The following is a 27,703-nucleotide window of genomic DNA, read 5'->3' on the forward strand; positions in this document are numbered from 1 at the left end:
TGAATGGTATATTAGTGTGTGTGCTACAGAAAGGAATTGGGGAGAGAAGAGCATAATTGAACATATGGTCAAAATGTGTTGGGTCATTTTGAAATATCCCACGCTGCAAACTGTATGCTGTCCAACCAACACACCCACACTGTAAAAACAATTACTCAGCTACAGGATTTCAACAGTTGTAGTCCATAGCCAGCTGCAGCAGGATAATCTAAAGGGTGCACTAACCATTAAGGTGAACTGAAGTCTACAACAGAGCACATGCCATGTTTGAAACCATAACCATGGCACATCGTGCTGTAGAAAGGCACAGCTCAGGATAAGGTTTGGAAACAAAGAATGTCGACATGATCCAGAAGAACAGCAAGGTCAGATCACTCCCACTATTGCTCCGAAATACTCTCTGGATATTGCCTCTGGTTCCCATGATCTTTCCTAATGCATTGGCACCGGGACCAGGCAATTCTTTCTGCTTATCAACTCCCTCCTCTCTTCCATCTGTCTAGGTATTAAAAGAAGGGTGTCATAGCTTTGATGTCTCCAAGATTTTTTTTTTTTTTGATAAAGTATGGCGCAAAGGAAAAAATAAAATGTGTCTTTTTTTCCCCCCTGTATTCTTGTTTTTCTCATAAATTATAACTTTAGCCAAAATAGATTTTGAACAGCCCTAGTGGAAAAATACTTAGATCCTCACAAAAGCAATTCATTGAAATACTGTATGATATGGCCAGAATCAGAATATGCCTTCAGTATCTTCATTACTGTGTAGAATACACAAATTGGGTTGTGTATGTACATTATCTACACTCACCATCCACTTTATTAGGAACACCTATACACCTGCAGTTATCTAATATTCAATCATGTAGCAGCAGCACAAAGCAAAAAATCACACAGATACAGGTCAAGCGCTTCAGCTAATGTTCACAACAAACATCAAAATGAAGAAAAAGTGTGATCTCTGTGACTTTGATCGTGGCATGGATATTAGTACCAGATGGGCTGATCTGAGTATTTCACAAACTACTGATCTCCTGGGATTTTCACAGCAGAAAACCACATCAGGTTCCACTCCTGTCAGCCACGAACAGGAATCTGAAACTATCATGGGCACAGGTTCACCCAAACTGTACAGTTGAAGATTAGGGGGAAAAAAATCACCTGGTCTTTTTCTAGTCTTCAAATGTCCAGTTTTGGAGAGTCTGTGCCCATAATAGCCCATAATAATTGTTTTTCCACACCATTCTGTGTAAACTCTAGTGACTGTTGTGTGTGAAATTCCCAGGAGATCAGCAGTTTCTGAAATACTCAAACCAGCCCATCTGGCACCAACAACCAGCCACGGTTAAAGTCACAAAGATTACATTCCCATTCTGAAGTCTGATGTGAACATTAACTGAAGCTTTTGACCTGTATCTGCATGGTTGTTAATAACAATTTGGACAAATTGTGGGTCTGCAGTTCTGGAAGATTTTGTGGAGTTACAAGTCTCTGTTCATTATTATGATATTCACACTTGTGTCTGTCTGTTTTTTTTTTTTTTTTTTCCATTCTTGCAAAATGAAGAAAGTTCAATAGACTCATTGCACATTCATTAGTGCTCCAATAATTATTAAAACTATTCCCCTTAAAACTGTTCTTATCCCTAAAGGGCATTGTAGGAAAACAGTGCCCTCTACAGTGTATTTCAAATTAGCACTTTCAGCACTTATCATCCTACACAATGATACAGGTATCAATGAGCGCACACACACACACACTACATACAAACAGTGTATTTATCAGAAATCTGGTTTTAAAATATTAGAAGCATCAAAGTACAATATCAAACCATGTCAAAAGCAGGATATCAAATCACAACACGTATTTGACTATAATTTTACATTTTCTAACAATACCTTTGATTTTGATTTATTTATGTACTAAAAAATTCTATGATCATTCATTACACTGACAGAAAATGTAATCAGTTGTTTCTAACACAGCTGCTGAGCCTGTGAACTCATTTGGTTAAAGCAACCTTTAACCCAGAGACAAACAGCCATGATTCATTTGGCTTCTTCTCCTTGGTAAAAGCTCCAAAACCTTGTGCAACATTTGGGTTACGCCCTTCAGTGGAGCATAGAGTAAACCATACTTGATGAGGAAGGTTTTAGGTCTTTGCTGAAATGGCTTTGTTACTGAGAAACCTCAAGAGTAGATAGTCCAGCGGCTGTGATATTTTTAATCAAGCAGTCCCATCCCACCATCCCTGAATTTATTCTAGCCCTACAAAGTGTCCATTTTGCTGTAATGCTGTTATTGACTGGGGTGTAAGGGTATGAAAACCAAACAAACCGATGTCATGTTTTTCAAAACATCACTATATTTACTTACAACTTCACATTAGTAGAGTGGATGACATTAAATAATTACTTTACGTGCAGTGACATTAAATCATTATGTCAAAACTCTGGAGTGCTGGTAGAAACTAGTTGTTGACAGGATTGCGCTCATCCTTTAGTAATTTATCAATAATTTACTCATGTTTCTTGCTTTAAAAATCATAAATGACACCCCACATCTGGAAATAACATTTTTGTGACATCATCTTCATCAAAATGTTAACACTATGACTATTTCAGGTTTCTGCTCAGTATACTCTGTAAACCTTCACACCCCTGTCATCCCAGTTTCTTACACCATCAGGCTTGCCTTGTACATTAAGTGCATAAAGCCGTGAAAGTTAGGCTTTTTAATTGCTTGAATCTGTTAATTGACAGCCATGTCAAGTGTCCTAGTCTCACTGCTTTTCTTGTGTGCTGAGAACAGCTGGGCTTGCGTCTGTAGTGCCATATGAATGGTGGTGGCTGACCTCCGCAGGAGACATGGAGGCATCTTCAGGGTACAAAACCTTGGGAAGGTACACCTGCAAAAGCAAACTTATGGTTAGGAGTATATATGATTTTGGCAAAAATAAACAATTCTGGGTCTTGTCTCAAAGAATCTTATTAAAGCACTTGGGGAAGATTTATTTTAGTAAGAGGGAAATTCCATCTGTCATAGGATACTGAGAATAACAGCATTCTTTCCTTACAATGCTTCTCATTTCACAGCAAAAAGAGCAATGTGTGTGATCGAGAGAGAGAGAGAGAGAAAGAGAGAGAGAAAGAGAGAGAGAGAATAGGTAAACAAGCAATGGAATCAATGAACTAATGTCGGTGGGAACTCACAGAACCAGTGGAACTTTCTGAAGTTGCATCAGAGTCTTCATCTTCTTCCTTAACCTACTCCGTATGTGAAAGTGTGCGTGCACACACACACACACACACACACACACACACACAAACACACACACAAACACACAGGATTCAGGAACACTGGATATATTGCAAATAGCTGTGTTTTGCTATTTGTGTTTTGTTTGTTATAAATGTACGGTGGATTGGGAAAAGCAGTCACACTAACATTTAAAAAAAAAAAACTCTAGTAGATCTGAAGTACTGTGTCACTGAACTGAACTGTATTTCTCTTTTGCATGTATATCAACAAGCGGTAAAGTTTTCATTCGTTTTCAGTAACAGCTTTATCCTGATCACGGTCTAATCAGAGCCAATTCCAGGAACATATGACATTCATTGTATGAGGAAATCACACTTAAGTAGCAAGCTTTAAGATACACAGTATTTAGACAGACTGACTGGTTTTCCCAGCGTATTTGTAAAACTGGGTCCTTACCCAATGTGATCTTAGCCCAGATTGTAAGGATGAAAAACAGTTAGGTTTTCTCAGGAAACCACACATATTTGTACAATGAAGCTCTAAAAAATTAGTCATAAACTATTCTGAAGAGAAAATGATTTAAAAATTACTGACTGTTTTGGAAGAAACACTTTTCCTTGGGGATTTTTTTTTTTTTTTTGGGGGGGGGTCCATTTTCCTTAGTCACAATAAACAAGGAGTAAAATTATGCACACAAAATAATCTTACAGCGTAGTTATGAGGACTGAGGTACTTGAAGTGGCCAAAGCAGGTGTAACTAATGGCAATGAAAATGGTCACACACAGAACCACCAACGTGAAGAGAGAAGTGGCAGCCATGAATCCTGAAAAAAAAAACACACACATATAGGGAGTACAATTAAAAGAATTAAAGGTTAAATTGTCAATAGGTTTATTAAAATAAAATAATTAGTTGATGGATGGGTTTTACCTGTTCTCAAGACAGAGAAGAAGTAGAGCCAGAAAAGACAGATGATTGGTGCGGCAAGGGCTTGATTGACAGCTCCCAGGTGCACCTGTCGGTCAAGGCGGGCAGGCAGGTACGCAAAGTACAGATTGTGTTTGTCCACCAGATGCTTTAAGGTTATATACAGAAAACCTGCACATGCACAAAGACACTGTATTTATAAAATATGCCATATTTGTTTGTTTAGTGTGATGTAGGGAGTAGGGCTGTAGGTAATACTGCCAAGTCCAAGATAATTACAAGACTAGCAGAGATCCAGTCAAGACCAAATCTTAAGCAGGTCGAAGCCAAGCCAAGATCAAGTCCAAATGAAAGCAAGACCGAATCAAGACCTAGACTGAAAACATCAAATTCTTTTCAAGCCCAAGCCCTGGTTGACATCATTTGTGCATTGTGCCAATGATTAGGCTATGTTTTCTACAAGAAGGAATTACTTCTTGTCAAACTTTGCTGACAACACACACACCCACACACACACACACACACACACACACACTTTAAAACACTGTAAGCGGCGATTTTATTATCATTTCAGTAAGAGCATACTGAATGGGAATTCATCCGGAATCTTTTATCTTAAATTTTGTGCCCATTCATTTTCAAAGGGGAGCTGCAAAAAATACACCAGGGATTGTGGGACTGTGAGCAGGTAGGACTTTCGCTACGTGGCAGAAAAAATTGAGCCCATTTCAACTTAAATTACAAGTGGCAGCCATGTAATGCTGACCCATCGTGACTGTCTGGCCACAAATGATGGTCCGCAAACATAGTACCTACCGTACATCATACATTCTTCCCAAAAACTCATGCACAAACAGTTATTTACTCAGCTTCTCTGTAATGCAGACTTGTGTAGGAATCTTTAAAATTGTAATGATAAAAATAAAAGAAATATCATCTGCCAGATGCTTATCCACAGTTTCGTTTCCCATTGTGAGATAAAAGCAAGAAGAGGCTGAACTGCCATAGTAAAGGATTAAAATAACTTGTCTATTGTTTTACCTCACTAACTCATGTAGCCAGGTAATGGAAATAATGTATATATAGAATAGAATAGAATAGAATAGAATAGCTTTATTGTCATTTTACAATGAAATTGAAGCAACTTCCTTACTGGATGCAATACGTTTGAAATCCACACTTTCAGGTTAATTTGCAAACAGACGTACTTCTCAAGCTCACATGTGCAGTGTGCATGTAACTTTAGCCCTTTTTATGAATAAAAACATACACTCCTGGGCAAAAAAAAAATGGGCCAAGCACAATATCCCAATTATTAAGCTTTTAATGATCTTAACAACAAATCATTGGTCAGAAAATTATCAACAATTAAACAATGCACTCCTGAGAGCTCCTGTGCCACCATTTGCTCGTTTACTTTTGTTGCAGTGAACTGTTTGTTTGGGGAAAAGCTAGAAACAGGGAAACTCACTTATACAGTCTTTCCGTACGCAAAGGTAAAATCACGATAATGATTAAAATGCTTGATGTAAAATTCAAACTAACACATGTCTGGGTGTACAACATTTTCCAAAAATATCTTCTGGGATTTTTTTTTTTAATTAAAAGATTATTTGGTTTTCTGCCGCACCTGATGCAGCCCATCAAGGGCCACAAAGCTTAAACATTTAAAGAAAAGGGAAAAGCTTCCCATACTAAGTTACTTCATCTATTTGTTTAATTCTTGCTAATTTCCTGAACAATGATTTGCTGTTAAGATCATTAAAACTTTGGGCTTGGCCCATTTTTTTCCCCAGGACTGTACATTACACATTTATTACTTGTTACACATTTATTACTGTACTACTTATTAAACCATAATGCCATCTACAAATGCTTACGCATAATTACCTGAGTCTACACTGCCAGTGACTGTATAAATAATAAATCATCAACACCTATATATGACTTATGCATGCATTTTAAGTAAGGCCTGACAATAAAATGTTTTGGACCATAACATGGGTGGTGCCAAACTAACTGTAATGGTCCAGGGCAAAAGTAAATTTATAATCATTCCACATCTGTTTACAAGTGCACTCCTACAGCTGCCCTTGATTATCCTTACAACTGGTTTGATTATTACAATTACAGTTGCAATATCCTTGTAATTATCGACTATTATTTTTCCACACATGATTAAAGCTGTGCACATCTAAAGGGCCCTTGCAGTTTTTGTCCATATAAGCACAGCTCTAACTACATGCTAAAAAGTGGGCTGAAGAGGAGGATAAATAGGAGAGTATTGTGATTAATTAGAATTGTCTGAGCCAACCTTATTACTCATCTCATAGTGCTTCAACGACTGTACATTAGCTAAACACAAAAAAAACACATTTACATACTAAGGCCCTTGTTAACAAGGTATAAGAAATTCAGACAGCAGTGTATTAGTTTCAGAAAATATTTGTTATGTAAAGTGTGCACTTCTCTTACCGAATGGTGCTATAACAGGACAGGTGATACTGTAGGCCATAATGACTGTGAAGACACACAGAGTCCATCCATACATTGCCCCATATTCAAACTGGTATGCCTGATTCTTCACAGAACAAACAGAGATGATGTTTGTCACGAAAGGTGGAGTATATAATACAGTAAACACTTTATGCAATAAACATCATACAGTGATACATGAAGACCATTGAAGCTCACAATAGATGGAGAATATCTCAATATCTTTTTTTTTAATAATCTAGAAAGATAAAGATATAATCTATTTTTGTACTTGCTAGGGCAACGTTGGAGTTTAGTATTTAATTGTAAGGTCATTATAATGCTTTATTTTTAACATCTTATGCAAAGCATGCATGACTTATTCTGATGTTTCATATAATTTAGTTATTTCCCAAAATGATTAAGAGAAGTTGTGCATCGTAAGTCAGGGGTCACACAGTTACCTGTTTAACATTTTTCCTCTCTGCAGCAGAGCGTGCAAGAGCCATGCGCACAGTGTAGAGCAGTAAACTCGGCAATCTGAGCAACTCCATCCCAGAACCTACCAGTGCAGCAGCGATCACATAATTCACAAAGAATGCGCCCTGATCTGGCAAAAACACACACCTGTTGCAAGGACGAAGAATCATCAATTATTGTTATGTGTCATGCATTAGTAGTCTAACACAAAGAATACATCAAAAAATAATATCAAGGTGATGTCACATAAAGGTAACATGATGTAAATACCAGAGAACACCAAGCTTAACTTACTCAAACCTCAGCTTCCGGTCTAACTGAGAATCAAAGACCCATCGGAAAAACACATCTAAACTGTGAGTGGAAAGGAACAATATGCAATAATGTAATGTAATAATACATACATACACACATACATACATATTTACATTTACATTTATGGCATTTGGCAGACGCCCTTATCCAGAGCGACTTACAATAGTGCTTTGAAGTCTATCAAAAATACATTCTGATATTAACTCGCTAGGTCACAAACTAGGAATACCATCAGTCCAAAGCTCTGTTGGGGAGGTGATTTTTTTTTTTTTTTTTTGTACATACATACATACATACATTTCATACATACATACATACATACATGCATATACATTTGCATACACACACAAAATCAACCAACCAACCAACCAACCAACCAAACAAACAAACAAACAAACAAACAAACAAACAAGAGGGGCACAGTGACTTAATGGTTAGCACTGTTGCCTCGCATTTATGGGGCTGGGGGTTCGAATCCCGCCTCTGCCCTGTGTGTGAGGAGTTGGCATATTCTCCCCATGCTTTGGGGGTTTCCTCCCCTGTCCTAAGATGTGTTGTAGGGTGACTGACATTTCCAAATTGTCCGTAGTGTGTGAACTGAATGGGTGTGTACGATTGCGCCCTGCAATGGGTTGGCTCTCCATCCAGGGTGTCCTCCGCTTTGTGCCCCGAGTCCCCTGGGATAGGCTCAAGGTTACACTGTTATCCGGGGTAGAATAAGTGGTATGGAGAATGGCTGGATATATAAACACGCCAATTGGCCATAACATTAAAACCACCTGCCTTATATTGTGTTTCCCTTGTGCCACCAAAACCTTCCTCTGACCACTTTTGGTAGGTACTAACCACTGCATACCGGGAACACCCCACAAGACCTGCTGTTTTGGAGATGCTCTGACCCAGTCATCTAGCCATCACAGTTTGGCCCTTGTCAAAGTTACTCAGATCCTTATGCTTGCCCATTTTTCCTGCTTCCAACACATCAACTTTCAGAACTGACTGTTCACTTGCTGTCTAATATATCCCACCCCTTATATTTATCATTGTAAGATAAATATTCAGTGAAATCAAGAGATTTAACAGTTAACAGTGGATTCTGTAAGTGGTAGCAGATAATGCGCTGTCACATACACACTTGCGCGCACACACACACATATATATATATATATATATATATATATATATATATATATATATATATATAAATACAGCATTTATATATATATATATATATATATATATATATATATATATATATATATATATATATATATATATGTGTGTGTGTGTGTGTGTGTGCGCGCAAGTGTGTATGTGACAGCACGATCTCTTGATTTCACTGAATATTTATCTTACAATATTTATAGTTACGGTGTTGAAACACTTACATATTATTTAATTTGACTACTAAATGAAAAGGTTATTCTATTAGAGAGAGAGAGAGAGGGAAGGGAGGGGAAGGAAAGAGAAGAGAATGCTCATTGTATTGTAATGAAATGCAAGAGAACAGAATAAAATGCAACTGAATAGTCATTGTAATGTAATGTAATAAAATAAAATAGAACTGAATAGTCATTGTAATGTAATATAACAAAATAGAATAAAATAGAACTGAATGCTCATTATAATGTAATGTAAGAGAATAGAATAAAATAGAACATAGTGCTCATTGTAATGCTGTTGTTGTTCCTCTTTCGGCTGCTCCTGTTAGGGGTCGCCACAGCAGATCACTAGTCCATGTATTTGATTTGATACAGTTTTTACGCCGGATGCCCTTCCCGGCACAACCCTCTCCAATTTTATCCGGGCTTAGGACCAGCACTGAGAGCGCACTGTTGCATGCAACCCCAGTAGCTGGAGAATGCTCATTGTAATGTAATGTAACAAAATAGAATAAAATAGAACTGAATGCTCATTGTAATATAATGTCATGTAAGAGAATAGAATAAAATAGAACTAAATGCTTATTGGAATGTAATGTAATGTACAAGAATAAAATAAAATAGGACTGAATGTTCATTGTAATGTAATGTGATGTAACAGTATAGAACAGAACCAAATACTCATTGTAATGTAACAGAAGATAATCAAATAGAATCAAATAAAATACAGTGATTGCTATAATGTAATATAATACAAAATAATGTAATTAAATAGAATAAAATGTTTATTGAATTTTCATGAATAAAGGAGAATAGAATGGAAAGCACACGGCAATGTAATAGAATAGAATCAAATGCTCATCACAGCGTAGAGTAGAGTAGAGTAGAATAGAATAGAATGGTTATTGCAATAGAATATAATAGAATAGGATAGGAGTAATTTTGGGATGTAATAGAACAGAGAAAATGCTCATTGGTATGTAATAGAATAGAATAGAATTGTTATTATAATGTAATGTAATAGAATAGAATAGAATAGAATAGAATAGAATAAGATTGGACTGGTTATTGTAATGTAATAGACTAGAAAAGAATGCAAACAAGATGCTGCTGTGAAGTAAAGCAATAGCATAGAATAGAATGCTGTATGTAATAAGTGTAACAGAACTGAAACAGAAGATAAAGACTAACCTGGTTAGGCCCAGCGATGGCAGGATGAGCACCATAAAGAGCAGGAAGATGTACAGCTTGTACATCATACTCATATTCTCACTCAACCTGCACACAAAGATTTCAGATTTATTTCTGTATGTCTAAGTGTGTGTATGTGTGTGTGTGTGTGTGTGTGTGTGTGCATGCACCTGGTCCAGTGGGCCTCCAGCAGTGTAGAATAGTAGACTATAGTGGGCAACAGTGCAGAGAAGCTCCACAGAAGCAGAGTTGGGAAGAACTGACTGATAACAGCACTCTGGTGGATCAGATACACATCAGGAAATATATGTAACAGAAGGCACCATGCAAGTCAACAGTGTAAGAACATACGTGGCACATAATACGTGCCGTTACTACACAGCATACAGTGTAACACTATTGTTAGAAAGGTGTTTGTGCCGATGTGCAATTGTGCAGTCACACACATTTAGGTAGTGGATGGGTTTGGTGACATTGAACTTGTCAATGGTAGAGATGACTATCGAAGGAGTGGTGAGGAAGAAGAGCAGGATGAATAGAAAGATGTTCAGTAGTATACATCGAGACCACCACAACCACCTCTGCATCGACAGGTTCTCCCTGAAAGAGAAAACGACACCATGATATTACAGAAAAGCCATATAAAGAAAAAACTCAAGTACAACATTGTATAGGAAAGGCAGTTAATAGTTATACCAGTAGATGTTATTTGGATGGGTTGCATAGCTCACTCTCCATTTTTTTACTTTCAGCTGTTCACTAGTGGATGAAGGCTGAGGCTCCCTGCTACAGCCACATGTTATTTCTCTCACTCTTGCCATTGCCTGAGACCCAGTTCCACATTGAAGAGCATTGAAATCTTTTAGAATACTGAGAGAGGAAAAGAGAGAAAGAGCGAGAGGAGACGGTACACATATTGTAATCATAAATTCTTTCCCAGAGATCTCACAGCTCATAAATATTTTAATACACTTATAAACACACACTGTTGTCAGAATACTTGTTCAAAAATGTAAGGCTTTTGAACTAAGTGTGGTTAGAAAACACACAATGCGTTCTCTCTGATCTTTTCTCTTTCATTATGTTTCCTTCTTGGGACTGTCTGCAAAAATAATACACTTCTGTCAAGCATATTTAAGCATTGTAGATTTTTTACAGCACCATTTAATTTGGCACCAATTAAAAAATGTTTAAACGACTGTTCTATCAGAGGAGAAACATTAAATTTGGAAAGGAATATAATGTACTTTCATCAAACATTTTATGCATTGCTGGGTTTTGTAGCATTTTTCTCCAACGGCATTTTAGGGCCACTGTTTAAAAAATAAAAATAGATTTTGAGAATAAAGTCTTAAAGTCCTAATATATTGAGAAAAAAGTAATATCTAATATAGCAAGAAAATAAGCTGAAACAAAGTTGTAATGTCTGATATCATGACAAATAAGTCACAATATTTGAAGAATAAAGTCATAATACAATTTCAAGAAAAAAAAAGTCAGACTAAAGTCAGAGAAAAGGTCGCAATATTTCAGGAATAGAGTGATAATACTATGACAAAATGGTATCAGAGCATTGTTGTGTTAAAATGAGGGACACAGTATTGGTTTTATAAATAAAGGAAATCTTATCTAATCCCGGGGCAGGATTTGAGCCCCCAGCCCTGGAGGTGCGAGCCACCAACACCCAACCCACCTTTCTTGGACATCGGCGCCAGATTATTAGTAGTATTAAAACTTTGAAACGATGGTGCAAGAAATTGTGTTTATTTAGAAGAAAGAACCACAAGAACTTGGAGGATGCTAACAAGGATTACTACAGTATTGATGATAACATCTGCGGTGTAACAGCTGTAACTCTGGTGCACTTAGTACAGCGATCGAGCACACAATGCGTTATGGCATATGGACTCGCCATAAGGCTTAGTTTGATCATTCACATGCCATAATGCATTGGGGACTCGACACTGAACGTGCCGGTGTTCCATTCCTTCAAGATCAATAATTTTGATTCTCATTGGCTTCTGTGCAACTATATACCCTGTTTAATGGCATGCAGATGTATCTGACCACTGTCTGTGATTTCTTCTTCAACCAAAGAGACGATAACTTCACCAAACCCTCAACGTTCCTCATTTTAACACACAAACATTGCTCTGATATGTATCTATTTTTTTTAAACACTGGCCCTAAAACGCCTTCATATGTTTCCCATTGAAGCACATTGTGTAGAAATTTACACTGAATACAACTTTTAGAAATACAGCCTTAATTCGCTCAGCGAACCAATAAACGCTGTTAAATGAATACTTACTATGCTGCCATGGATTCAGTCTGGAGTGTGACAAAAGCCATTCCCAGTGGACGCTGCCTGTGACTGTCTTTATGCTTTGCCAATTCTTCTTCAAATTGTGCCACCTGAGAACTGTAGTATTCTATAGCATCAATCTGTACATGCATGCACACACAAACACACATCCATGTTAGTTCAAGTCACAACTCTCTGTAAGTTATCAAGTTAAATCCCTATCTCCAACCTTAAACTCACACGTTAGTGTTTTCAATCGTGCCATACATTATATAAATTTATATTGTACACCTATTAAAAAATAAAAACATAAACATTTTGTATTGTAATATAGAATTTTAAGCAGCAGCCTATCGCTGGATTCTGTCTTGGCCCCTCACATTGCACGATTTTCACATTTGGTCCAGTAAAGTTACAGTTTCATAATATACACTAATAGTCGAGTCCACATTACCCCTTTACACCCTTGGCATGTGCAGCAGATGCAGAGATGCCCACAAGGCCGGGGGTTGATGACTTCCTTCTGCCCTTGGGAGTCAAGGACCTTGCGGTAATACAGCAAGTTTTTCTCTGCTCGCTTCCTGTGTGAGATCATCCAACAATAAAAATCTAAAAAGAACTCAACCTAAACTCACCTGAAAAAACTTTTTTCTTGTGAGATGGAATATGAACACACTACAAGTTTATCTGGCTAATAATTTTAGACTGTAATGCAAAGCATAAAGATTCCAGCACATTACTGAACTGAAGCCAGGGTATCATATTCATTTTTTTTTTTCTATGTGAGTGCATGCAAGGGTCATTTTTTAAAAAGAAACGAAAAACAGTGACAGTTACTGTTGTGAAAGGTCACTGGGATGAGGATGTGATAAAACACATACTTCCTCTGTGCTTGTGTGGAAAATAACAGAAAATCATAGCATAATAGAGCTTGATTTTGTATTAATCTTTTGCAGCAAAACAATGATGCCTGACACTGAGTATTGCATAAAAAAGATATTCTAGAGTTTTCTTTACTTTTCAGTTGTCAGGTAGATCAGGTTAGCCACATCGTAGCATAAACGAACATCTTTCACCTCGCAGGATGGGTATGCCTCTCTGCGTGTACAACAGAACAAAAGAGGAAAAGGAAGAGAGTTACATCACAACACATTTTTAAAAAGCTTAAGACATGTTTGAAATTATTAATAATAACACCAATGACACTGATCACTTGGCTTCTTAGAAAAAAAAGACTGGCAGGAGACAAATGGTTAAACATGCATTTGGTACCATACTATGCTGTGTATATAATAATAATAATAATAATAATAATAATGAATGTATAATGTATGAATCTCAACAGGTCTAACATTTTGAAGCTTTCATAAGCCTCGTGGTATTTATTGCCATTATTTGAAATGACTGGTGAAAAAAAAAATGAAGCTACCTCGGGATAAAGAGCTATTTACTGGCAGATGCTGAAAGGTTTTTGCACTTACGTAAAATGAATCCTTAAACTGTCTTCACTGGCAGTGGGAGGGATGGAGCACACAAACAGCGTTGTTCTAGCCTGGGTGAACCAGAAAAAAGCAGAACTAAAAAGTTAACTAAATCCATGTCTTTGTGTGTGTGTTTGTGTTTGTTTGTGTGTATGTGTCTGTGTGTCCACTCACTGTCTCTCTTCTGGTGCCTTTCATTAGAGAGGTGTGATGTCTCAGCAGTGCCACCGTGAGGATGAGGTACAGAACTGCAAACACTGTGTGCAACCAAAGCAGGCTATTCCTGCTTTAGAATAGCAAAAACACACAGACTTCAGTTTTCAGTAAATGGACATATATATGGATATAATTATTCTATATCTAAGTCAAGCCATAATATTTCCCTCTGTGGTGGTCCAATCTGCTGCATCAACGCAAATTTAGGACACTACGCACATAATGCGTAGCTTTCAAAAGACTATTTCCAGAGACACGTAGCTCTTGTACAACTACTTTACACAATTAGAGACAAGCCTATGAATTCCGTTATAAGATCATAAGATTTACCTCTCTGTTACCTCTCTTGTAGATACATCACTTTTCAGAGTCTGGACTTTTTTTGGATTTAAAAAGCTCATAGCACTTTTAATTTGAAATAATAGTAATTGTTAGAATAAGTTAAAACTTAGAGGGGTTAACCTCCAGCTAACAGCATTCATCTGAAAATGGTTAACAAGGACATTATGTTTGATGGTTGATTGCATATCATTCACAGACATGACAAAACAGCGTGTACTGTTCCTGGTGATGTGCTGTCTGGAGGTTGATGGCCTTAAGGTTTCCGTCTCAACTTCAGCATATGCAATTCTTGCTTTAAAAACAGCTCTCAGGGCAGTGCATTTTGGGTCTGTGAGCTGTTGCAGGCAACTTCTATCAGCATTACTATCATCAGTGAACAAAGGCAGTTTGCAGTTACAGCCATACATTTCTGAGCCACAACACTGCCTTATGCTGCATTCGAGTAAAGGTCATAACTTGTAATTTCTGACCTCCATCTAGGAAAAATGAAAGACACCACCCCCCCGCCATGGGAACTTGGGATGGTCTCAACTCTTAGTTCAGCGAGTTCAACATGGCTGCTCACAGTATGAACAGTAAACAAAATAGCACTTCTTACTTTAAATGAGTTATACTGTATATACAAGTATTTGCTTTAGATCAATCAACATACGAACACATTGGCTTGCTATAACATTGACTATACATCACTCAACATTACAGTTAGCTGATTAGCTTGTTGCTAACAAAAGACGAACATGGAGGCGCCCGTGGTTTTTTCCCCACTTTGTAGCTTAAATACACAAAAGTCAAAAATGACATAATTTGGGGTTCCTGGCTTCCTACTTCCAAGGTCGAATGAAGCATTGATTTGTTCCATGATAAACAAGCCAAGGCAGGCTGTGGAATAGTTCTGCTCTTCGTGAGTAATTTACAAATGGTTTAGCAAGTATTTATGTATGTTGGCCCTATACATATTTGTTTAACCTCAAAGAAATACTATTCACTACTGCTATTCACCTAGGGATGTATTCAGAGTTGAGATAAGTGCATATAGAGAGGATTTATTACCAAAATTGCACACATCCATATTCAGATCTCAGACATAACTACAGAATTACGTGCTATTCTGAAGTGATGCAATATAATGCATATCGAATTTGTTAAGTAAAAGTGGTTATTCTGAGAACATTTTGTGTGTCTGTGAGAGAGTCTAAATGTTAACATTGAATGAATGAATGAATGAATATGTAAGAGTAACATTCCTCCTACTAATTTTAGAAGAGTGAACTTCCATAAACAATTCATTCATTCATCTTAAGTAAGCACTTTATCATGGTCAGGGTCACACAGGATCCGGAGCCTATCCCGAGAACACTGTGTGTGAGACGGGAATACACCCTGGATCGAGCACCAGTTCATTGCAGGTTATGCTGCACACACATTCACACCTAGGGGCAACTTAGCATAGCATGACCAATCCATCTAGCAACATGTTTTTGGACAGTGGGATGAAACGAGAAGACCAAGACAAAACCCACAAGGACACATATATATAACTCCATACAAACAGTACCCTGAGCTCAGAATAAAACCAGGGCCCTGGAGGCGTGAGGTTGCAATGCCTCCACAAATATTTACACCATAAAAACATACATCATTTCCAATTCACTAACTACAAGCAGTATGAAGAATGATTTTACACTTTAAGAAATGTAATTATGTAATCACTCCTTCTCAAACACACACATACACACAAGACTACTTACCCATTCTCAAGATTTACAATGGTTGTTCTGCCAAAATTATATGGCTCTTTCCCTGTAACAGAACAGATTTCAGTCATGTATTGCTGTCAGTTCACAGCCTGGCACATACACACATACTCTCTCTCTCTCTCTCTCTCTCTCTCTCTCACATATACACACACACACACACACAGATGACCGTGTTTGCAGAAGTTTCTCCTTTTTGCTTTTTCTTACTAATTAAATCACAAGTATTTTTCAATTACCATTCAGTTGTTAACAAATCTGTACATTCTGAAACATACTTCATACTTTTTTATATAAGGAAGAAAGAAACTGCTTCTTATGTACTTGATAAAGGAACAGGAAATAAAGTTGCAATGTAGAGATCTCTAGATTACCTAACCACTTACATCCTCTATATTTACATCACATGTGAGAAATTATTCACACATGTATTCAACTGTGTGTGATGTTGAATCTTGTATGACTTGTTGCTCTCAAAAATGTGTGCATGTACAAATGTGAGTATTACACACCCAGCAGGTTTCCAGACAGATTGACTGGGAGGATGACAGAAACAGACAGCACACAGATGATGAGCAGGAGAATAATAAGATGACGCTGAAATGACAGATAGTGCACAGCATCCATCCCGCACCTCTCTTTTACCATTGTTTCACTGCAGACACACACACTCACATAAATATCCCTCCAAAATTCCCCAACCAGGTTGGATTTACACAGTATGTAAATGACACTAGATTCATGACTTGCTGATGTTGTAAAAGCAGACTTATTGCTTGATCTGATATGAAAACACACAGAGGAACTTTCAATTTGTGTGCTACATTGCAGTTTGTGTGTTTAGACCAAAAAAAAACTCACTCCATTCTGATGATGAAGGTCAGCCAAGAACATAATCCCTATGAGAAAATAATATGACATCACACAGAATTTATTTAATGAGGATGATGATGATCAGTGTGTTTAGATAGATAGATAGTTAGATAGATAGATAGACTCACCCTCTCATGCTCACTCTCCTCAATGGACATGAATGATGTCATCCTACCATAACGACGTCTAGAAATCTCATTAAAACTGCAATTGGAAAGGGTCATTACTTTGATTTATTTGAAGCAGCATAAGAGTTAATTAAATGCACCATTAAACCTTATTTATTTCCCACTAATGTGACATGACTGTTCCAACAAATTCTATATGTGATATTATATATATATATATATATATATATATATATATATATATATATATATATATATACAGTGTAATGTATACACCAAGATATTTAGTAGTAGTAGATTAATACTGTAAATATGTGTCAATCTTAATCAGATCTCAGTAACTAAATGACTAAACTCACTAAATGTCCAGACTAGCCACAACACTCTATACTGTTTGTATATATGGTGCCATATTTTTGCATATTTGTCACACTAAATGGCTTCAGATCCTCACACCAAGTGTAATATAAGATAAGAAGAACAAGAGGAAACACAAAACACAGTTTGTAAATGATTATTTCACTTATTGAAGGAAATAGGTTATGCAACAGCTATATGATCTATGTGAAAAAGCAACTGCAACCAAAAGCTTCTGATAACTGCTGATCAGATTTTTTTGTGGAAGAACTTTGGCCCACCAACCCAGTAACACTGGAGGGCTTTCGAGGCATGAACCACCCTTTTAAGGTCCTGCTACAGCATCTCAATGCGGTTCAAGTCAGAGCTTGAGATCACAGACAGATGACTGAACGTTCTTCTTCAGGATTTTCTAGTAGAGAGCGGAATTCATGTTTCTGTCAGTTAGGGCAAGCTACCCAGGCCCTGAAGTAGCAAAGCATCCCCACACCATCACAATACCACCACCACATGTTTGTCTGTTGGTATGATGCTCCTATTGTGGAATATTGAATTAGTTTTACACCAGATGTATCGAGACTCACGTCTTCCAAAAAATTCCACTTTCAACTCATTAGTCCACAGAACATTATCATTATATATTTTATTGTGAAATGTGAGATGAGCCTTTATCTTGGTTAGCCGTGGTTTTCTCCTTGCAACTCTCCCACTGAAACCATTTTTGCCCAGTCGCTTTCTAATGGTGGAATCATGAACGCTGACCTTATAGCAGGTGACCGAGGCCTGCAGTTCCTTAGATGTTCATCTGGGTTCTTTTGTGACTTCCTCAATAAACTCTTAGAGGAATTTTAGATGCTCGGCCAATTCTGAGAATATTCCACTCTTCCAGGTTTTCTCTGTTTGGAGATAATAGCTCTCACTGTGGATTGCTGGAATCTCAGAGCATTTGAAATGGCTTTGTAAACCTTTCCAGACTGATAGAATTCAATAACTTTCTTCCTCATCTCTTCTGGAATTTCATTGATGTATTGCATGTTGAGACCTTTTAGCCTATTTCCCACTGATTCTATTTAAGTGATGTTTAGATTCACCAGGACTAGCAGTAATCAAGCCTGGGTGTGTCTAGTCTAATTGAACCCAATTATCAATTAAATTTGGTTAATTGGATGATTGAGTAACTAAAGGGACAACTGTTTTTTTTTTTTTTTTGGTGTTGGATAACTTTTTTCTTTCAATAAATAATGATCAAATAAAAACTGCGTTTTATATTTACTCAGGTTGTCTTATAATCTTAGTCTTATATTAAGTGTTGTTCGAAGATCTGAAACAATTAAGTGTGACGAAAATGCAAAAACAGAGTAAATCAGGGAGGGGCAAATACTTTTTTGTGGCACTTTATAAAGCCATGATATTTACACAGTGTTATTACACACCCTTCAGCCTCTGCTACAAGTGCTATTCTCCCATAATCCCAGAGTTTCTTCCTGATACAAGAGAAGACCAGCAGCAGCACCTGTGGAAATGCAGAATTTAGAGCCATGAGACAAAACTTCTAACTTCGCTAAGAATAATAATAATGTCCTTGTGACTCTTAAATACACAACCCTTGAATACACAAACTCTTAAATACACAACTCTTATGTACAATGGCCGTAAACTCTTTGATAATTTATGGTAGTCCCATAAGTTCCTGGCCAAGAGATTGTTACAAGGTCACAAAGCTGTATGTTTACATGGGCTGTTTTCTTCAATTCAGGCCACAGGTTGTATCCGGTTCAAGAGACTGCAGTATTTAGTGGAATACACAATCTGTCAATCTTCACAAAAGTCCCTGAACCACTAGCCTCAAAACAAAGCATGAATCATCCACCAACATATTTTACAGTGAGGTATCACGTGTTTTTCCTTTCCATCTTCTTTTTTCATCGAACATGCAGATGCTGTTCGTGGTCAAACAGTTTGGCCTTATCTAACCACAACACATGATTCAAGTTGCACTTCCAATACCACATAGTGAAGTTCAGATGATGCATTTTGTAGATTGTCCTTAGAAATTGTAGATTGTCCTTAGGATTCTTTTTTGCAATTTTTGTCTTTTTGTGTTGGAGGTGGTGTCCAACCGTTGATTTCTGAAGCCCTAGGAATCAACTAAACTGTGTCATTCTTAAACTATGATCTCTGGACTATTCTTTCATTTCCTCACCATCCTCCTGACTGAGTGGGAAGACAGTATGCTTACGTGTCCAATACCGTGTCAATTTTCTGTCTAAAACTTTTTCATTACAGCTGTGGTTGTGTTTAATTGTGTCCAACCATCTACAATTTTTCAGTGAAAGTTCTTTACATTTCCTATGGTGATGGATGACAAAGAGACTTTATATGTGTGCAACTTCATACTTATACCCTGGGGTACAAAAAAAAATTGTAAGTAACATTTTTTTAATGATAATGATTTTTTATTGAAAGTATGAACATTTTCGCATTTATTAATGAAGTAAACAGGTGTGAAATGTCTGCCACATAGTATATTCTTATGAGAAAATAGTGTTATTTTAAAAACTAGTAGTTTTTGTTAGAGTTTGAATGGACGTTTTGAATTACTGTCCATCGTACTCTTTTCATACAATCATTTCTGTTCATTTTTCCAAATGGTGCCAATAATTCTGGAGGATACTGTATAAAACATGGTATGGAATTGGTATAAGTAAGCCACCCAAAAACATAAAACACTTTTAGTACAGGCCTGTTTTGGTTTTATCACAAAGGAATCTGTTTGACACAGACTCTAGGATGTCAATACATGTGAAAGATTATTATGCTGTGGATTTATGAATGTGGCACCAATTTCTATAATTACTAGCCCTGCAAGGCTTGTGTCTGACACCCCTGGACTAAACAGAGACAATGTGCTTGAAAAAAAAACTCCAGCAGGAAATTATCACACTTTCAAACAGAGACACTAGAAACTCACTATGAAGACGAGGAAGTCGAGCAGCAAAACGACAGGCACTCCACCAAAGCTCACGCCCATCAGCACCGTGTTCTGGGTGGCACTGAAGCAGCTGTTGTCCGAGCGCGCAGTGTCATTTTCCACCAACGAGGTGAACTGCTCCCACCACGGTGAAGCCATATGTACTCCTGAAAAGAAGAATGAAGCTTTAAGATTGCTAGCAGTAAGTCAATGTTATGCACTAGGAATGCTATTGGGAAAAAATATATGGTATAATGGTATAATAACTATACAATTCTACAAAAGTATCACTTTTACCACAGCACATACTATTCAATGACGTAAGATACAGTAGCAGAATTAGTTGAATTATTTGGTTAGGGAAAACAGCTGAAATATTTACAGTGAGGGGGAAATAACTATTCAGACACTATTGTGTTTTGACTTTGTACTCTATGTATTAATAAATATAAAAAGAAAATGTTGCCATTGGTTGGGAAGACTTCATGCAACAAGTAGCAATCATGTTTCCTAAAGTTCTCACGCACAACATTATTAAACAACATTCGACTGGAAAAAGCTACAGAGCCATAGCAAATACTTTCCCTGTCAGTACAACTGTTTCGATAATATGCAAGCAGAAAGTTCATGGACCTTGAGTCCCCAGACAGGTGCACCACCTTTAGACAAATCAGACCTCTTTTAGAATAAAAGACAAAACAAAAATAGAACTCTTCGGTAATATTTCAGCTCGTCATGTTTGGAGAAAGTAGAGATACATTCATGATCCCATGAGCACCATACCCACAGTGAAGCATGGAGTTATGGAGCTGCTTCTCTGCTACCGGCACTGGAAAATGGACGTTTCAACAAGACAACGACCCCAAACACACAGCCAAAATAACTCAAAACTAGTGCTTGAATGGCCTAGCTAATTTCTTGACTTTATTTATGGAGGATTTTGAAATGCGAGTCCATCAGAGGGACCCCCGAAACCTTGAGGAATTGAAGATGATTTGCTAAGCGGAATGGGCCAAAATTGAAAAGAATGCTGCAAAACCTAATTACTACTTACTGTAAATGTCTCAAAGCTGTAATTACCAACAGACAAACAACAAATATGTCTTTTTACACTTATGCATACATACTTTTTGTTCATATCTATAAGCACAAAGTCAAAAGACATTATGTGTGTAAATCTGAAGTGGATATATGCACTGGAAATATAGTACATAACAAAAACAAATATGTCCAAATACTAATTTCTCCTCACTATATATATCTAATAGTTGTTTAATTAAGTAATTGTTAAGAGAATCTCAAAAATTAAAAAAAAAACGTTTTTGTGTCTTAGGATGGTATTCAGCGTTAAGTGTGTGGCATGTAGTCAAATGTGAATAGTAAACTAACTGCACACTGTATTCATTATTATTTATGGGCTTAAAGTTGCAAGAGTGACACATGGTTTACCCAAAACAGAGGAGTGTCTCTGATGTCTGATTTTTCCTTGCACAATATATACTCCTACAAAGAGCTGTATCAAGTCCAGCGCCACAGTCTGATGATTTGTTTTAACCACGATATTTCACAATTTTTTGATAGATGATGAATGATGCCTATTCGCTCTCATACTTGTATACTTTCCTTTCTGGCACCTGGTTCTTTTCAGAGCATGGCTGTGATTATCCCTAAGGTCTTCCATGTGTCTGTGTCCTGGTGCTTCAGTGCCGTTATTCATGCAACACTGACACACAAAGGAGCTTTCATAAAGTTTCCCATTACGCAGGTGGGAAAGCAGCATAGAAAAGCTGCTTTATGACTAAGACTACTCATGAAAAGCAACTTTAATATATTAGGTTACTACAAGATTTTTATTTAAATCCTCTTACTTATTATATAATAGGAGCAGTCTAATCACTATAGGATTTGAGTCCACTATTTTATTAATAGAGTTTCTTTGGCAATTAAAGACAAGTGCTTGTTTTAAAAGAAAGTGTTCTAGTGCTCTACTCTACAAAAATCTGGCAACCTTGGGGTGTGAACTACATGAACATAATTTCAATAATCTTTATGCACCACCCAGAAAATCAAACACCTCCTTAGCACAAGTCTGAACACAGATAATAGTTCCCACACAACTACTGACATGTCTTTTGAATTTAAGTCTGAAAATGATTCTTACTGTAAACTACAATATGGCTGGATACCACTGGTAGCAAAAAGGGTTCTTTTTAATAATACTGGGAAAAGATTTATGTGCAGACTTAATTACATCCCAAACCACTGATGTTACATTAAATCACCCTGATGGCAATGTAAGAAAAAAAAACAGACTGCTTAATAGTCAGTGGTTTAGATAGATTTTCTCATGTCATCACTATAAGCATAGACCAATGACTGAATATACGAGTGGACATCGTAGCACGGATTCAAAAGTGAAGCCAAAATGTCCATGAGGCTTTCTAGTGGCTGGCTGCAGTACAATTTTAAACCCTGCCCATTCCCATGTTAGTGAATGGTAAAAGACCCAAACATGCATTTTAAGTTACATCAACACAAATAATTTTCAAGAATAGCATTCTGTCATTTTTACAAGTTCAGCTGACCTTGATATCTCCCAAAATATTTTTCCTTACAATAAATGTGTTTTATAGGAGTTATTTGATGATAATTAAAAGGGCATGGTTGATTGGGTGATTGACAGTTTTGGACATGATAGTTGAGCATTATGAATACACACACTTTCCAACACAACAAGTTCTGTAGCAAAGACTTGTCTTGTTCTGCTGTACACTGCTCTAATAGACCCTCAGCAGGGAGTTCTCATTTTTTTCGCGGTAATTTGCTCATCTTGATATCTAAGCTAGCATGTTGTACTGACATTATAAACAATACTGAGTGAACAAAGTGATAGTATAAACCAAGGCAGCTAACAGTAGCTAAATTTCAACTTACTATTGACTATATGACCTTAGCTAACACTCAGAGTAGCTTGGTAAGTTTAGCTAATCACTCCTTTCTAAACAAACTCCACCAACAGAACAAGCAGAGCATAAAACAGTGCCCCTAACCATTCAGATGGCCTGTAAGTTGCGAGGTGGGGCCTCCATGGATCAGACTTGTTTGTCCAGCACGTCCCACAGATGCTTGATTGGATTGAGATCTGGGGAATTTAGAGGCCAAGTCAACACCTTGAATTCTTTGTCATGTTCCTCTAACCATTTCTGAACAGTTTTTGCAGTGTGGCAGGGCGCATTATCCTGCTGAAAGAGGCCACTGCCATTAGGAAGTATCGTTGCCGTGAAGTTGTGTACTTGGTCTGCCACAATGATTAGGTAGGTGGTACGTGTCAAAGTAACATCCACATGAATGCCAGGACCCAAGGTTTCCCAGCAGAACATTGCCCAGAGCATCACACTACCTCCGCCGGCTTGCCTTCTTCCCACGATGCATCTCTTCCCTATCTAAGCGACACACACACACACACAGCCCGCCTTCCATATGATGTAAAAGAAACCGTTATTCATCAGACCAGGCCACCTTCTTCCATTGCTCCATGGTCTAGTTTTTTTCATTATAGGTGCTTTTGGTGGTGGACAGGGGTCAGCATGGGCACTCTGACCGGTCTGCAGCTACGCAGCCCCATATGCAGCAAGCTGTGATGCACTGTGTGTTCTGACATCTTTCTATCATAGCCAGCATTAACCTTTTCAGCAATTTGTGCTACAGTAGCTCTTCTGTGGAATTGGACCAGACGGGCTAGCATTCGCTCCCCACGTGCATCACTGAGCCTTGGGCACCCATGACCCTGTCTCAGGTTCACTGGTTGTCCTTCCTTGCACCACTTTTGGTAGGTACTAGCCATTGCATACCGGGAACACCCCACAAGACCGGCAGTTTGGAGATGCTCTGATCCAGCCATCTAGCCATCACAATTTGGCCCTTGTCAAAGTCGCTCAGATCCTTACGCTTACCCATTTTTCCTGCTTCCAACACATGAATTTCGAGAACTGAGATTTAATTTCTAACCACACTATTCTGAGAGCATCATGAATGTTTTGAGTTGTTGTGACATAGTTATGAAATGTAACATCTCAAGGATAATTAGCACAACTTAAGCAACAGCCCTTAATTAGTTTGCATCCATCTATCTTCTGTAAGCATGCAGAGCATACCACACAAGGTTCAGAAACTCTGTGAAGATGCAGGGTGTGAACCAAAACTAGTGAGGAATGTGAAATCATCCGATCATATAATGCAGGAACAGTGTAAACTCATTAAATAATATAAAGTAGGGACCCTTTAAACAGTATAAAATCATTAAATAATATAAAGTAGGGACCCTTTAAACAGTATAAAATCATTAAATAATATAAAATAGGAACCCTTTATACAGTATAATGCAGGGGCAGTGTAAACTCTTAAACTATATAAAGGGAAGAAAATGTGAAAAACATACAGTATATCATATGACATGGCAACAAGTGACAAATCTCTCATTTCCCTTCATGTCCTTTCTTCAGATCAGAGAAGTATTAGTACTTATTAATACTTATGTATTAATAAGTATTCATACTTACTGTCTTTACTGTAAATAATGTCTAAACCTAAACAGCACTGAAATTCTCCAGCTGTCAAAAATAAAGTTCCACTCCTACCAGCTGTTGTAGAGCAACACTAAAACTACACAACACTAATGCACAAACTGTAAAACATGTCTAAATGTGTAAAATGAAGGAAAAACCTGTCGTTTCTCTAGCTTTATATGAGGAGACATCTTTTCCTAATAAACAAGCTTTGTAAACTTGTAGAGCTGTTATGATAGTGCCTGAACACAAACATGAGGAAATAAACACAGAAAACGAACCTCACCTTCCTCCGTTTCTCTCAACTCCTAACTCCGGACTGTAGTTCTCAATCTTGCTCTCTTCTGTAAACTGCTAACAACACACACACCGTCGTCACCGCAGACATTTTAACGAGCCGCCTGCACTGTGAAAGACGTTTCACTTTCGAGCTATTACATTTCCCACCCGTATTACGTCAGACTCCGCCTCCTGCTTCAGGATTTGCTAATAGTATTTCAAGACCTGCTCTAGGATTGGCTGCGAAATGCAGTACACGACTACTGACCAATCCTCGCGTAGAAGGCGGGGACTTATGAATACGGGTGGGTAAAATAACGCAACTCGGAAAGATTACAGATCTTTTCCAGACATGAAATACTAGTTATGAGTCCCTGTATTACACGCCCATCCGGCTTAATAGAACCTTTCAGCGGTAAGGTAATTAAAAGCTAAACAAAAGTAAACTAAACAAACAAACAAACAAGAAATCAGATAGAATCAGACCAGGAAAAGAAGTGCGCTTCTTAAAGCGAAACATACAAACAGAGTACAAACTTATGAACAGATTTATGCAAAATAAGTATTCTATGCTAGAAACAAAATCTGTTACATGTATAATAATTAATAAGAAAGTATGCATGTAAATTTCTCTGGAGTCTTCGACTTAACGGATTTTCCGCCCCAAACGCCTGGTGATTACCGTAAAACCCCGTGTATACTCGCACTTCAGTCAGCTTTGGTTTGCTCACTGCCCATGCTTTATAATATTTACTGTAGCCCTGTGTCATAGTGTACATTAAAAAATATTTTGTGTTTTAAGATAAAACATTCATAGAAACATACAGTTAGTCTAACTGTACTGAGACTAAAGAGACATAATCAACAACTGTTCTATTATGATCATAGAATAAGACCTGATAAAGAACTGAACACATGAAATCTTATAACACAGTCAGACTGTTTAGCAGTGTTCTGGACTCGAGTCACAAATTTGCGTATGGCTGATGGGATATTTGTATGTTTTTATAACCTTTCTGTTTGTTTGTTGTGTGTTTTTCTGTTTCTGATGACTTGCTGGAAAGCACATTGGTCAACAGAAGTTGTAATTAATTATGCTATATAAATAAATTGTCAATTGTCAAAGGAGACTTGCGACTCGACTTTGACTTTCACATCAGTGACTTGTGACTTCACTTGACTCTTGACTTGAAAAGATGATACTTTTACAAAACCAGAATTTAAATATTATACATTTAAAAATGTGCAGTGAATCAGTTATTCTTTTTCCAACAAACTGGACAAACGAAAAGAGTTGAAAGACCACACATTCCGACATGCACATTCTTGAAGATAGTAGCCTTCGCCTACAAAGATTATGTAGTTTGCAACAACATAAGGGCTGCAGGATGGAGAACCTGTGGTTCAAGAATATCAGATGCGAAAGCAACAGCTTCAACTTTTGTCTGGCATTTAAAGCATCACAAAGCAAATCTCAAGGCAAAACCGTGTACACTCCATCACAGGTGACATTGAACTGAAATAGTCAGTTTTTATAGTCGTAGTTATGCATCTCTCAAATACCCATATACAGTATTTACGTTGAGTTATAAAGTTTGTCTAGAAAGTAATGAACACCAATTTTAAAAATGGTTTGTGTAAATTTACTACATTAATTATTACTCTGGCCTTAATTTGGTAAAGAGCACATTATGACTTGTTTAGGACTCGAAACTTAAAGTTAAGGACTTGTAACTTGACTTGGACTTATCAGTCCTGACATGGGAGTTGAATGCTTGAGACTTGAGACTTACTTGTGACTTGCAAAACAATGACTTGGTCTCACCTCTACTATTTAGTGTACTAGTGAGCTATTCATGACTCCACTTTATCTTGACTAGAGCTCCACTCCCAGCCGAAGAGAAGCAGCCCCATAGCATGATGCTACCACTACCATAGAGTATTGTGTTGTTTGGGTGATAAGCTATCATTTTTTTGCTCCAAACATATCTCTAGAGTTATGCCCAAAATGTTCTACCTTGGCCTCATCAGACCATAGCACTTTTTGCCACATGGTTTGGAGGGATTGAGGCAGTCTTGGCTGTTGATTAATCTGAGTAAATAATATGAGAGGTTAATCTCACATGCAGGGAGTAGGCAGTACTTGTCAGATATTCCTGCAGCTCCTTTAATGTTGCTGTAGGTCTCTCAGCAGCCTCCCTGATAAGTTTTCTTCTTGTCCTTTTGTCAATTTTGGAAGGACATCCAGTTCTTGGTAATGTGCCCCATTTTCTCCACTTGTTGATGATGGCCTTTATAGTGTTCTATAGTACATCTGATGTTTAGGAAATTCTTTTGTACCCCTCTCCTGATCGATACCATTCAATAGTGAGATCCTGTACATGCTTTGTAAGCCATTTGTGA

The 27,703-nt window shown here is 37.5% G+C and overlaps 1 protein-coding gene across 3 annotated transcripts; it reads right to left on the reverse strand.

The window, feature by feature from the left end:
• Positions 1 to 1,761: 1,761 nt before the first annotated feature.
• On the reverse strand, positions 1,762 to 25,978 carry tmem63a (transmembrane protein 63A). 3 transcript variants are annotated; one of them, XM_026923140.3, is made up of 23 exons: positions 25,308 to 25,978; positions 20,457 to 20,623; positions 18,919 to 18,998; positions 17,129 to 17,204; positions 16,989 to 17,026; positions 16,640 to 16,782; positions 16,122 to 16,173; positions 13,990 to 14,098; positions 13,816 to 13,886; positions 13,352 to 13,432; positions 12,789 to 12,915; positions 12,341 to 12,474; positions 10,726 to 10,899; positions 10,476 to 10,629; positions 10,200 to 10,306; positions 10,030 to 10,116; positions 7,436 to 7,495; positions 7,126 to 7,288; positions 6,662 to 6,767; positions 4,190 to 4,357; positions 3,967 to 4,082; positions 3,210 to 3,263; positions 1,762 to 2,905 (listed from the first exon to the last, which is right to left on the reverse strand). In XM_026923140.3, exons 2-23 carry the CDS (start codon positions 20,613 to 20,615, stop codon positions 2,780 to 2,782), a joined length of 2,385 nt encoding a protein of 794 aa, XP_026778941.2. In that variant the 5' UTR covers positions 20,616 to 20,623; positions 25,308 to 25,978; the 3' UTR covers positions 1,762 to 2,779. The 3 variants fall into 3 exon arrangements, with proteins under 3 accessions (XP_026778941.2, XP_026778939.2, XP_026778940.2); XM_026923138.3 differs by having other exon boundaries at positions 13,990 to 14,101; XM_026923139.3 differs by having other exon boundaries at positions 13,990 to 14,101; positions 25,303 to 25,978.
• Between the last annotated feature and the right edge of the window lie 1,725 nt (positions 25,979 to 27,703).

Source organism: Pangasianodon hypophthalmus, chromosome 18, assembly GCF_027358585.1.
Source record: "Pangasianodon hypophthalmus isolate fPanHyp1 chromosome 18, fPanHyp1.pri, whole genome shotgun sequence".
Classification (NCBI taxonomy): Eukaryota; Metazoa; Chordata; class Actinopteri; order Siluriformes; family Pangasiidae; genus Pangasianodon; species Pangasianodon hypophthalmus.